Genomic DNA, 13,452 nt, shown 5'->3' with positions numbered 1-13,452 from the left:
TTTGGCCAGGGCTGGGTTTGAACCTGCCACCTCCGGCATATGGAGCTGGCACCCTACCCCTTTGAGCCACAGGCGCCACCCTCAATAGCACCTTTTTTCTTCTTTCTTTTTTCAAAATCCTTTTCTTTAGCCTGAAAAGATATTCCTCAAGGTAATGTTCAATATCCTGTTTTTATTCATCTACAGATAGATGATTTCAAGATTTGTGTCTTCAATCGAAATCCTTTTTTCTGAATTCTAGACCTACGACTAGGCAGACCTAGGACTGTCAGCTATCGCCATTAGGATTTCCCACAGGCTCATAAAGACCCGCATGTCTCAAATGGAATTGATTTTAACCGTCAACATGGTCTCATTTCTCAACCCACAGGTTGAGAACTGCTGATTTAGTGGTTCCACCATCTACCTAGCCGCTTAAGCTAGCAGCCTGAGAATCGTGCTGACTTTTCTTCCTTCATCTACCCCATCCCATAACATATAGAATCAAAAACATCTTGAATAAATTCTTTACAACAACTTTGTCACTACTCTCCTTGCATGTGTGAGTTCACCCATATTTTCCACATTACTCTAGAGCAGGCGTCCCCAAACTTTTTAAACAGGGGGCCAGTTCACTGTCCCTCAGACCATTGGAGGGCCAGACTATAGTTAAAAAAAAAAACAACTGTGAGCAAATTCCTATGCACACTGCACATATCTTATTTTGAAGTAAAAAAAAACAAAATGGGAACAAATACAATCACACTGCCTCATGTGGCCCGCAGGCCACAGTTTGAGAACCCCTGCTCTAGAGAAATGGAGGTTTGAATTCTGGTTCCACCTCTCACCAACTGTACATTTTAGGGAAAGTTACTTAAGTTTTCTAAGCCCCAGTCTTCTCATCTGTAAGATAGAGCAATGCACACACCTCCTAGATTTGCAAGGAGGAACTTATGTGACAATGCATGTGAAATCCTCCGTCTATACCTGCTACAGAGCAAGTAATCAATAAATGCTAGCTAGCTATCCTATCACTCTGATACTTACAATTCAATGCCTTGTGCCCAACATGATCTAACCCCTACCTTTTCCATCATTTTCTCCAAAATTCAAACATTATTATTTGTAGTTTTTTTATGCATCATCCACTCTCTTTCTTTGGGCTCTTTGGCTATGATATTCCTCTTGTCTGGGTGCAAAAAGTTGAATCCAGCCTTAAAGACTCAGAAATCATTTTCACCTTCATTTTTAAAATGTACCACCATAATAGGACTGAATATCAGAGTGTTCAAGAGTCTACAAAGTTTACCCAAGAAATTTTAGGGAAGTTTGATTTATAGTCATGAAAATGTTTTAAATATCAGAACACAAAGGTAAAATAGAGCCCAATGAATTATTTAATTAGCAGCTTTGGTTTTTTCCAAATTTGATTTGTAGGCACAGCCTTACCACTCATATCGAAATTCAACATTAGTTTCACGATAACATTATAATTTTATCTCATAGAAAATGCTCTACAAATAGGGTAAAGCCATCTAATTTCTAATTTCACACTTATGATGTAAAGACATCATAATTTCTAATAGGGACAAAAATCTCAAATGATTATTGCTTTGTAGACAATGAAGAGAGGTCTGTAAAAAAATATGCCCACATGTTTAAACTTGGGTCTTAAAATTAATTGTAAAACTTAAGCAGAAATTATCGCTTTTGGTTACTTTTCTTGAACACAAATATCAAAATACCAGCAATAGAAGGAATTAATACAGAAAGAAGGAAATTACTATTTTCACCTTTGAGGACTTCCCTTTTCCCTTTTCAAATAGTCTGAAACATTCTCCACATTTTCATTTTTTAATTAAACACTTTACTGGTGAATCAGTTGCTGGCAGATAGGTTTTAAGGCTAAATTTTTAGGGCGCCATGAGTTTCTAGTGCAACAAATTCACATCCCCATACTACCTCGAGATACCCAAGGGAATCAGCCAATGCTGCAGCTACTCCCATGAATCCAGTGCTTTTCAGATTTAAAGGATGGACTGTTACTCACCTAACTTGTGCTCTTCTTTGGAATCACCATAAATCACAACAGCATCATAAATACGGTTTGGGTTAAATTCAACTGTAAAGGCCTCAAACGTCAACTGTACAGATTATAAACACAACAGATAAGTGGTCAAGGAAGAGAAGTTTGAAACGTTTTCCTGTGTATATTTAAAGACTCTGTGTCACACCCTCACATACCCTCAGATAGAAGTGTAAATAACTGAAGTCTTCTTGGAGGGCAATTTGGCAATGACTACCAAGCCCAGAAAGCCCAATTCTGGGAATTATATAAACCATGTGTCAAAAATAGTTACACAGAAACAGTGAGGCAACATTGCTGGTAGGGGCGAAGAATAGAAACTCGCTAAACACCGGTTAATAGGGAACTGTTAATAAGTTCAGAAAATCATACGACATTTTATGCAGTAGTAAGAAAGAGCTCTAAAGGTTCATCTGGGAGGATCTTTGAGATACTCTGCAGTAGACAAAGCATTGTCACTTAACAGAAGGATATATGTGTGAGTAAATGCTCAGAATGCCTCTGGGGGGCGCTGCAGTAATCCATCAGTGTGGATCTGCAGGGCACTGGATAGAAATCTGATGAGAAGGAGCCTTACTTTCCATTACACACACTCTTAATTCACTGAAATTCTTAGAAATCACACACAGAGATCCGTTTTGAGAGCAAAAAATGACAAAAGCAGCCCTCGTCATAATGACAATTTAACAATCCAGATGAATTAAGTTCTCCTTTCTCTCTGAAGTGGAGAGATTCCTTGTTGCCTACCTCTACCGGGCGTTTGTCTGGAGCATGAATGAGCTGCTGACACTGCACATTGCTGGGATACAAGTCAGGATAATCAGCAGAGTGAATTGTCCCTTCTACCAACACGGCCACACTCCAACAACCTGGACCGTGGAAGCAATGAGGAATTTCATTGACTGACCGAAGGCATTTCCTTTTCCTCATTCCCACAACAAGGAAAACCAGCAGGGAATTAAATATCTGAAATACCTGCTTCTGAGTTCCGTGCAGCAGTAAAGGTAAGGTTAAATCTGTTGCCACTGTTCTCTGTATCAGAAACAAACGTAACTGTGGCCTCCCTAGTCTCTGTATCTTCACAGACCTTACCTGAAAAGGAAAAGAAATCAAAATAACACGACTCAAAAGTGTTAGGAACTTATGTGCAGTTTTTAAAAATATTATCTTCCCGGAGCTCTCTGCTCTAAACAGGCCAAACTACCTGGTGGCCCCTTTGATTCTTCCACATTGTCTGTTCCAGTGATTTTGCTATCAATTCACCCCTCACTCCCAGTCATACGTGTCCAGGGCCTAACTCAGAGTTCAGTTCTCCCAAGAGCTCTCCCAGACACCCACTAGAAATAAGAACTATCTTTTCCTGAATCACCACAGCATTTTCCCTATTCTATGCCTTTCCCTACTTTATTATACACCTTTAGTTATCACAAACTACAAGCTCGTTTGGGCAGAGACTGCCTTGTCTCTATAAATGTCTAGGTACCTGATAGCCTCAGATATAGTTAATGCTTAACAAATGAATGGTTGAAAAAAAAAATGATTACTGGGTAAATAGGAGGCCTGAGAATAAAATCATTTAGTCAATAAATAGCATACCCCCCCAAAGACAATACTTTGTCTACAGCATCCTGTCATGTGTGAAGAGACCTTTGTCCTAAGCATTGGCCACCAAGACTTAGAGATGGAGGTCTCAGCCAGCTGTGGTGACCTTCTACCATGTCCCACACATATTTCAACTAAGGTAGATACATAATTATCAATTATGTTTACGTAGCTTATACGAGGTATTTACAAGGTATTTAAGAAAAAAACGTAATGACATGAAATTAAAAAATTATAAAACAATGTAAAGTTCCAAATGTGTGTATATAAATGGAAATGTATCAAAATGTAAATAGTGGTTATCTCTAAGTGATAGGGTTATGAATGTTTTACATTTTCTTCTTTTTGCTCATAACGTATTTACCAAGTTTCATAAACATGTACCCACTTTGGGGATAAAAATTCAGAAAACTGCCTTGAAAGGAAGTTTTCTGGGGATTATGACATCAATTTCATTCAATACTGCTAATGAACTTGAGAAAAGAAAGCAGTATTTCGTGCCTACCTTTGAAAAACAATGAAGAGAATGGTCAATGTCTTTTCCTATCTCTACTCTGGCCACCCCCCCAACTGTAGGTAAGATAAAAAGATTGCCCTGTGTGCAATCATTTAGATACTCTAATATAAAGTAAACACAATATACTTACTAATCAGCACCCCATTACTTGATTGTAAAGATCCAACTTGATTTTCTATGTCTAAACTCGTACATTTTATCAAGACAATTTTATTTTCTGGTATTATTATTTTCCAGATACATGACCTGAGGTAGAGGAGAGAAAACTAAAATAAATGGAAGAGCCAATTCTACATTTTAGCTCACAGCTCACCAACAATAAAATTTTACAAAATAGTAAAAGATAAACGCCTATGGACATTTTTTTTATGTGAGATAAAGTTCGGTTTTCTCAAATTGCCAACATTTATCCAACAAATAGGTGAGTGTTAGAGAATGCTCAGAAACTATCCTTTAAATTTCACTTATTTCTAAAATGCTAGACTTCTAATCTATAAAGAAATCTAAGATTCATCTAAATTCTTGCTTAATTAAAATTCATGATATTCATCTAGATTGCGATTCTTATGAATTATGCACCATGCAGCATATGCTAACCCTAAGCAGCCCCGTCCTCCAAGGTCATTCTAAATCATAGTCCCCGGAGTTGCAAAGCCATCTCGCTGACTCCCAGTAAGGTCAGCTGTGACCTTTCATGAACATCTTTAAAAACACATCCAAACATTTGAAGTAGTCTTATATAACAATATATCATCTTTTCATTTTCCTAGTATTATTCATATTATTCATGAAAAGAAATCCCAGTGGACCATAAATCCTAGATTCTTCCATGTCTGACATTCATCCCAACACAAAGCAATCTTATCTGGACTCTAACACATCAGAATGAACATCCTTCCAAAATATGGCAGTCTTTCTCAGTAATCTTAGCCCCACTGTCCTTTAAGTAGTAAATGCTCAGGACTGTAGGAGTTATTCAATTCTTTTATCCCCAGGTTCCAAAAAACAGGGCACTGGTAATTCTCCACATCTCCTCAGAAACTTTTTTTGCTCTAGTCTTTTTCTGTTAAAGTCCATAATCCTAAATACAGATGTAAAAATAAGCTGCATGTTACAAAGTTCTCTATCTAAGCACGTCAATGGAGAAAGCACTCCACATCCATCATCATTCTTGAGACTCATTACATCCCTCTTAAGATAGGCAGAAGAGAAATTATTCCTCCTTTTCCAAATGACAAAATCAGAATTGATATTAAAAGACTTATTATACCTCTCATCTGGCTGTAACTGCAGTTCAGGCTTTATGACTCATAAGGCCAGTCCTTTGTTTTTATGAAATAATTTTCTACCTCAAAAATCTCTAACATATAGGTATAAAATGAGTTTCAAATTTATGCCAACCCTGATTTACTGTGATTGCCATATTTAAAAGGACTCTGAGGTCTAGCCCCTCTAAGTGAGAGAGGGGTGCCAAAATTAACCATTGATTCAAGGATCTATGGAACATTAACTATGTGCCAGGCACCATTCTGGGCTCTGGGAAATGCAAAGTCTCCCTTAGGTATGAGTGGAAGGAGGACAAACTGGGTGCCAGCTGCCATTTCTGAGAGTCTAACCACCACCTTCCAGGATTAAGAGAGGCTTGGATGGACTGTGCTGCTCCCTCTTCTCCTTTACAGCATTTTTCTGTCTTATGACTCAATTAGATCCATTGGAAACTTACAAAACCCTTGAGGATCCAAGGCTGCACAGCATGCTGGGGAAGTCAGAACACACTAACTGGTTCCATAGCTTACTTCTAAAATAACTTAGAAATGTAGTTTCTTTCCACATTTTAACATTCTACAGTCAGAATACATCTTACAATGGAGTCTGAGAATTCCTATAGAGCTGGATTGAGAGAGTTCTTTCAGGGAGGATTCCCATTAACTTCTGGCAGTCACCTTGGGCCACCATCAAATTCATACTCCTGAATTTTTCTGCTTGAGGTGTTTTAGACTATAATTTTGGTGGAAATTTAGACTGTAGATGTGCATGAGTATCACTCTGTGATTCAAATTCTTAGGGATTTTTTTTTAAACCTTCCTCTATCTAGGGCCAAGGTTGATTGAGGCAGGTAACTTTCCATGCAGGTGGGGTTTATGCCTTGTGGAACCTTACACTGAAGGTATTTCTTTGGTGACCCAGCTTTATATGGTCCTGTCCTGGGTATGTTTTCCCTATTGGTGGCACAGAAATTAATGATATATTTTACTACTAATTTTTTGTCTTAGATTTGTTGAAACAGAATAAAAATTCCTGCTATTACCATCTGGGGTGTTAATGCTGCTGAAGGTCTTCTTGTCCATCTCTGGCTGACTCCTTACCATAGTCCCTATGAGCTACCTAATATCTTCTTACCTATTTAATCTCAGCCTCATTCTCTAAACTTAAAGCTTGTATGATCACTAAGACTTCTAGTAAATCCTGCCAGCTTTCCTACCAATCACTGTCACCTGGTTGCTTTCTCAGGAATTACTCCTCTTTTTCTTTAATGTTAATACTTCTGTATTTGTTGTTTCCCCATAAAATTTACTTTACATTTCTAAGGTTTTCTCTAGAGTCTAGAGACTCTCTCTCTTCTGCCCATCTGCTTACCTTGATTCTACTCTATCCAAACACAATGCTTTTCTTAACTCTACTGCCTAAAAGCCACTGTCCTGTCTTCCTTATCTCAGATAACAGAAGTTCTATTCTTCCAACAGCTCTGGTCAAAAGCCCTTAAGTCAGGCATGAGGGGCTCTGCTTTCTTTCAAAACCCAATTTTTTTAAAACAACCACAACCCAAAGTTTCAACCCATCAGCAAATCCTGTGGTGTCATCAATCCTATTGCTACAAATTTAGTCATAGCTATCACCATCTCTCACCTGGATGATTGTGGTAGTTGGTCTCTAAGCTTTTGGTCATGCTTGTGCGTGTGTGTGGTTAGAAAAGGTATTGCTTGTGGCCCAGGCTGGAGTGCAGTGGTACAATCATAGCTCACTGCAATTTTAAATTCCTGGCCTCAAGTAATCTCTCACTGTAGCTGGAACTACAGGTGCATGCCGTCACACCTGGCTTGCTATTTATATATTTATTTCTTTTTGGCAGAGTTGAGGTCTTGCTATGTAAATTTCAAAGTCCTTTTTATGTAACACAAGGGCAAACCAATCTGGCTCCTGCCTTCCGGTCTTACCCAACTCTAGTTCTCTGGCCTTTGCTGTTGCCCAGGAATATCAGATGTATTCTTGCCTCACATCTGCCATTCCTTCTGCCTGGAGTGTTCCTTTCCAAAATGACCTGACTCCCTTCACCTTATTCAAGTCTTTTTCCAAGTATCATATTTCTAGTGCAGTCTCCTTAGCTGACCTAGTATTTCTTATGCCTCTTTCTTGATTTTTCTGTATAGCATTTACTACTTATCCCATTTCCACCTTCTAGCTTGCTTCTCAAAGGCAAGCATTTCTTGTGCTCCTTTCATTGCTGTATCCCTAGAACCTAAAACAATATCTGAAACATTTGGTAGCTTCAGTTAAAATGCGTTGACCTTTTTTTGCCAGGGCTGGGTTTGAACCCGCCACCTCCGGCATATGGGACCAGCGCCCTACTCCTTAAGCTACAGGCGCCACCCTGCGTTGACCTTTTGGGATACAAAATTTTTCAGCAATCACTTAGCCCATTGTGAACATGACCTCTAATCCCACAGTTCTACCAATCAACTCTGGAATTTTGAATTTCTGTATCCGATGGCATTTTATCTAAACTCATTTGATTTCTGCAATTTCCAACACTAATAAACATTCTGTCTTAAAACTTTTTCTTGCAGAAATCCCCACAATACTTCATTGTCTGAGTCACTTGTGTTTGAGAGTAAATGGGCCTTCCTCTGCATGTCTCTTACCCAATATACAAATATTTTGCTCAGATTCTCACTTATCAAGGATATTCATTAGTCCCTGAGGAAAGCCAGAAAATTCCCAAAGTAAAAAAATATTGACTGAATTCTGCCCTCTCCAAACTTCTATTCAGCAATACTCAATTCTGCAGTTAATACTCTGCTTCTCTAGAAGCCCCTAAGATAAATTGAGACAGTTTCTTCTTCCTCTTCAGTCCCTTTAGATCAAAAATAACCCTAGTGCCTTTAATCATACCTCTCAGAACACTGTTTTAAGCTTTTTTCCATCTGGTTATTGCCCTTCAGATAAATTCAAGCTTATCAACATCCCCATCTAAAGAGACACAAGGTTGACTCAGAAAAGTCAGTTTAGACCCTTAAGCCTTTCAACTATGGGCTGCAATTAAACCACATTTTCCTCATCCCATACTTCTTTACATTTATTTTACATTAGTTTTATAAATTATAAGCCTTCCATCCTTTTAGCTTACCATTGGCTATGGAAGAAAGTCTAAATTCCTTTGTGTAGAACTCATGGTTCTCTGTGATTAAGTCCTGGTCATCTTTCCTGGCCTCACCACATGCTACTATTCCAGTTTTCATTCTCAAAGCTCTCCAGCCACACCAGGATGGTAACCCAGACAACCTTGATCCTTCTCAACTCCTTGATGTTGTTTATTCATAATTCCCTTTGCTTACAATGACCTTTTCCTTTTTCTCCATCTGTTGAAATCTTATATATTAGAGTTATAAAAGACCACACGAGCTGTAAAATCATAACTATCCTTCTGTACCTAGTTTCAATGTTAACCTCTTTCATTAAAGCAATTTTAACCCTTCCCCCACCTTATAACCACTCTATCCATACACTTTACCAATCACTCCAAGGGTGACTATTTTCCATTTTTCAAAGAAGTACCAATAAAGCTGGATATTATGGATTATAAAGTTTCATTGTGTTTTGTATTATGGTTATCTTTGTTCAGCTCTCTCTTCCTACCAGGCTGTAAACCCAGAGATCTCATCTACCTCTGTAGTATACCATTCAATGCTCACTATTTTTTTTTTTTTTGGCAGATTTTGGCCGGGGCTGGGTTTGAACCCACCACCTCCAGCACCTGGGGCCGGGGCTCTACTCCTTTGAGCCACAGGTGCTGCCCTGCTCACTATTTTTTAAAAAGAAAGTCTTGGTCTGTCTCCTAGGCTAGAGTGCAGAGATACAATCATACCTAACTGTAGCCTCAATCCCCTGGGCTCAAGCAACTTTGTCACCTCAGTCTCCCAAGTAGCTAGGACTACATGTTACGCACCACCATTCTCAGCTAATTTTCAAAATAGTTTTGAAAATAAATTTATATCACTTAAGAAAAGTGCAATACTTATAAAAACTAATTTCTAAAGCTTCAAGATATTTTTTAGGCCTACAGAGGATAGAATATGCAGAAAATTTATTTAAAAGGTACTAAGGCTTATAAAGTATGAACTATTCATATCACTAGGTGATATTTCACCAAATATTACCATGATTATAGAAGTGTGACAGGATTAATCACTCAATTCTCACGGCAATTTCATTACCATGCTATTAAATTAGATATTGAATACATCAATGTAGGTGAGCTTTAGTCTTCAAACTACTCAGGTTAACAATTTATATTAATGAGTATCAGTAACATCAGTTAGTAAATATTCGCTAGCCAAAATCATCAGATGAAATACATGCTTTTATATTAATAAGATAAGGAATTTGAGATACTAAATAAAATTACCAAAATAGTCTTTTAATTGCCTGATTTTGGTGGTGGGGGCAGGAAACCCAGGAATCATTCCTACCTAAGATACGTACCAATTATGAGAATAGTTGTCTTCTTCGGAATAGGGGTAAATAATCTTTGCACTTTCCCCAAATAACACTGTCCCCTGAGGTTTATAATCTTCAAAAAAAAAGGAAAAGACATTGATAATTTGCCCCACCCATAAACAATATTTTATCAGGATATAGAGGTCAGCCTAAAGCTGTACAACTAATAACTTAGTTATGAGAATGCAAATGTTTTTAGAGGCTATAACTTACACATTGTATTTGTAAGCAGACTTAAAATTTTTGAATCATAATTAAAGAAAAATTTAGATTTAGCATTTATCCAAGTCTATCATCTCTTTCTAAGATATCCTGGGTGATATAAAATGCCTTTGTATAAAGATAACTAAAGTAAATGTATACAACTTTTAGCAATGGCCTGCTCAATCTCCACTCAAAATTTTCAGATGCCAGTGTTAGGGTTCAAGTGTTAGAAACTGATATATAAATATGAGCAGGATGTTGTAAAGTTTACTTTCAAAACTGAAAATTCAGATTATGACTACGGTAAATTTTTTTTTCGTTTGTTTTTTGGCCGGGGCTGGGTTTGAACCCGCCACCTCCGGCATATGGGACCGGCGCCCTACTCCTTGAGCCACAGGCACCACCCAACTATGGTAAATTTGTTATTGGCTTTCTCCTGGCCTCCATGCACACCTGGGATGGAACGCAGGCCCTTTGTTATACTGCTTAGACTCATTTTGAGAATGGTTTGCCCTGATCAAAATCTGAGAGTGTGTAAAGAATACCTTTCCCAGCAATAAATGACATTAAAATAATCATTTAAATATCATTTTTGACAATGTGGTATTAAAATTAGAAATTATAACTTCTAAAAAAAAAAATCAACGCAGAAAAGAACTCTTCTTAGAGGCAGGGGCCTACTATGTCTTTAGGCTACGAGGCTACGTGGAGTCAGAAAATAATTTGATGCTTAGGATGGTTTTAAAAATGAGATGTGAGAGATTTAATTCATCTAATTTTTAAACATTAAGAAAACTTTGCTTAACCCTATTTCCAAAGCATAGTCAATTATAGGGATGGATGGGGGAAGAAGGGCTGGAAACAGGCAAATAAAAGAGGGAGAAGTTTAGGAAGATGATCCCAAGGAAGTGTTAAACAAGTTACTTATCACATTCTGATGCTCATCTGACTGTGGAATTAACTGTTATGGCCTGATTTCAAAATCTTGTTACCATTAACCTTTATTCGAGGCTTTTTAAATCTGTCAACCTTCTTATCAGTGTGATTCAAGTAGAATGCAGTCTCCTCCCACTGAGAATTGCTCCCAAGCAGCACAGCAAAGAACAGAGGACTTCCATGCCTAAGACTGAACCAAAGTGAGATGAGAGTCTGCTCACGGGCAGTGCTGGCCTGCAGCTAGACCAATACCTGCTGCACTTCTCAAGGTCCTCGGCTAGGTAGGTGGCTGATGCGTTCTGGGGCTCTGGGTCCTATCCATTTGGTTCTAATACTAGGCAACTTCTTTCTGGAACTGTGTTCTCTCATTCTGGAGAAGTTGTCCCTTTTCATGGCAAACATTCCGGTTTCTCAGGACCGAGACTCCCAACTTCTTCTCCTCCCTGCCTTTACAGCTCTCTGGGCTTCACCTTTTATTGTCACTATCTCTACTCTTTTCTTTTTTTCTTCTTAATTAATTAGAGAGTTCCTCGACAACAGGCTTGGCATCTCCAGACCCACGTTTTCCTAAATGTAGACTTTTGTACTGCAGAACCAAATTAACTCCCTCATTTTTTCCAGTGCTGCCAAGTAAAATGAATACGGCAGAATGAGTGAGGTGGGAGAGAAGTGATTTATTTTTAGTCTTTTTTAAGTAGTATAGAGGAAAAACAAAACGCCAGTGGAGAAAATGAAGAAAGAATCCCTGGAGGAGTATTCTCAAGGTCTGTTTACAAAGTTTCACAAATACAAAAAGATACGAAAATTTTACATATATAGTCTTAGTCATATATATATGCTTAAGAACTTAAAACCAGCCATATTCTTGCTTTGTTCTAAAGCTTCTTTTTTTTTTTTTTTTTTGAGACACAGTTTTACTGTATCGCCCTCTGTAGAGTGCCAAGGCATCACAGTCCACAGCAACTTCCAACTCCTGGGCTCAGGCAATTGTCTTGCATCAGCCTCCTGAGTAGCTGGGACAACAAGCACCTGCCATAACACCCAGCCTTTTTTTTTTTGTTCAGTTTGGCTGGGGCCGGGCTTGAACCCGCCACCCTCAGTATATGGTGCCAGCGCTCTACCCACTGAACCACAGGTGCGCCCCCTCATGCTTAGTTCTAATTATACCACCACACAGAATGACCACCCTTGAGATAAGCATGATCAGTTTTTATCTTAGGATGAAATGAGGAGAAAGAATTCACCCACCTGTGATCATGTTTTGAGTGATAAAATCCATCAACTCAAGCACCTTGGAGAAAATGCCGAGGGATTCCTTCCTGTGGTGATTTCTCACAGGAGCTGAAGCATCAGCACAACCAGCTACCCAGGAAGTTATCCCAGCAAGAGTCCAGATTCCACCATCTCTTCTACACACCAGTGGACCTCCAGAGTCCCGCTTTAATAGTACCAAAGAAAGAACATCTTAAAAATAGCCACAGGTTAAAATATTTTATCAGTTCCACAAACATCACTACTCATCTCCTACTGAGAGGAGATAGAGGCATTGAAGTCCACTAGATATTGTCCAAATTTTTGTTCATACATTTCGTTGTTACCTCATCTAGTTTCAAAACAATATTTTCATCTAGACGTAATCTTTTACACCTACTGGCTACAATATTGTAAGGCTAATGCTTTTTTTTGGAATTGCCATCTTCATTCCAAAAATCAATGGAAGGAAGAGGTGTGATTACAGATGTATGCTTCTGCTATAGCTTGTCACCTATAATTGCTGGATAAGACTAGGTCATCTCCCAAGCCAATAGCATCAGTAAAGAGAGCCTACCAAAGTTGTTCTCAGGCCTCAAGTCTTTGAAAACAAGAGGTTGGGAAATCACATTTTGTCCGGGTAGTGTATGTAAAGAATTATATTGGCTCTCATGGTAGACAGTAAAGAACTGAAGATTTTAGGATCCTGTCTTCAATAACATTCCAGAATATATGCTGCTTTGAGAATAAGTTTCAGACAATCTCATTTCAAAGTCTCCTCAAAAAGGTATAGAATTGTTTTTTTGAGGATTTCATCTAAAAAGGATTTGCCTCTAATGAATGCAGATAGTACAAAGCACTTTTAGCCAATCTGTGTTCCAAGTTAGAAAGTGGTACCAGGTGGTGCCTGTGGCTCAGTGAGTAGGGCGCCGGCCCCATATGCTGAGAGTGGTGGGTTCAAACGCAGCCCCGGCCAAACTGCAACAAAAAAATAGCCGGGCGTTGTGGCGGGCGCCTGTAGTCCCAGCTGCTCAGGAGGCTGAGGCAAGAGAATCACGTAAACCCAGGAGTTGGAGGTTGCTGTGAGCTGTGTGACGCCACG

At 38.7% G+C, this 13,452-nt stretch overlaps 1 protein-coding gene across 1 annotated transcript in view; it reads right to left on the bottom strand.

Moving 5' to 3' along the window:
* The window catches only part of OVCH1 (ovochymase 1), an 84,350-nt gene that overhangs the window by 57,688 nt on the left and 13,210 nt on the right, over positions 1 to 13,452 (bottom strand). The window contains 7 exon segments of the mRNA XM_053556583.1: positions 1,175 to 1,292; positions 2,034 to 2,123; positions 2,813 to 2,934; positions 3,041 to 3,157; positions 4,315 to 4,430; positions 9,945 to 10,032; positions 12,348 to 12,537. Coding sequence (XP_053412558.1) covers positions 1,175 to 1,292; positions 2,034 to 2,123; positions 2,813 to 2,934; positions 3,041 to 3,157; positions 4,315 to 4,430; positions 9,945 to 10,032; positions 12,348 to 12,537 — 841 coding nt within the window.

This window comes from Nycticebus coucang, chromosome 12, assembly GCF_027406575.1.
Source record: "Nycticebus coucang isolate mNycCou1 chromosome 12, mNycCou1.pri, whole genome shotgun sequence".
In the NCBI taxonomy this organism is placed as follows: domain Eukaryota; kingdom Metazoa; phylum Chordata; class Mammalia; order Primates; family Lorisidae; genus Nycticebus; species Nycticebus coucang.
The sequence above is the reverse complement of the archived record's forward strand: the minus strand, read 5'-3'. Positions and strand labels throughout refer to the sequence as shown.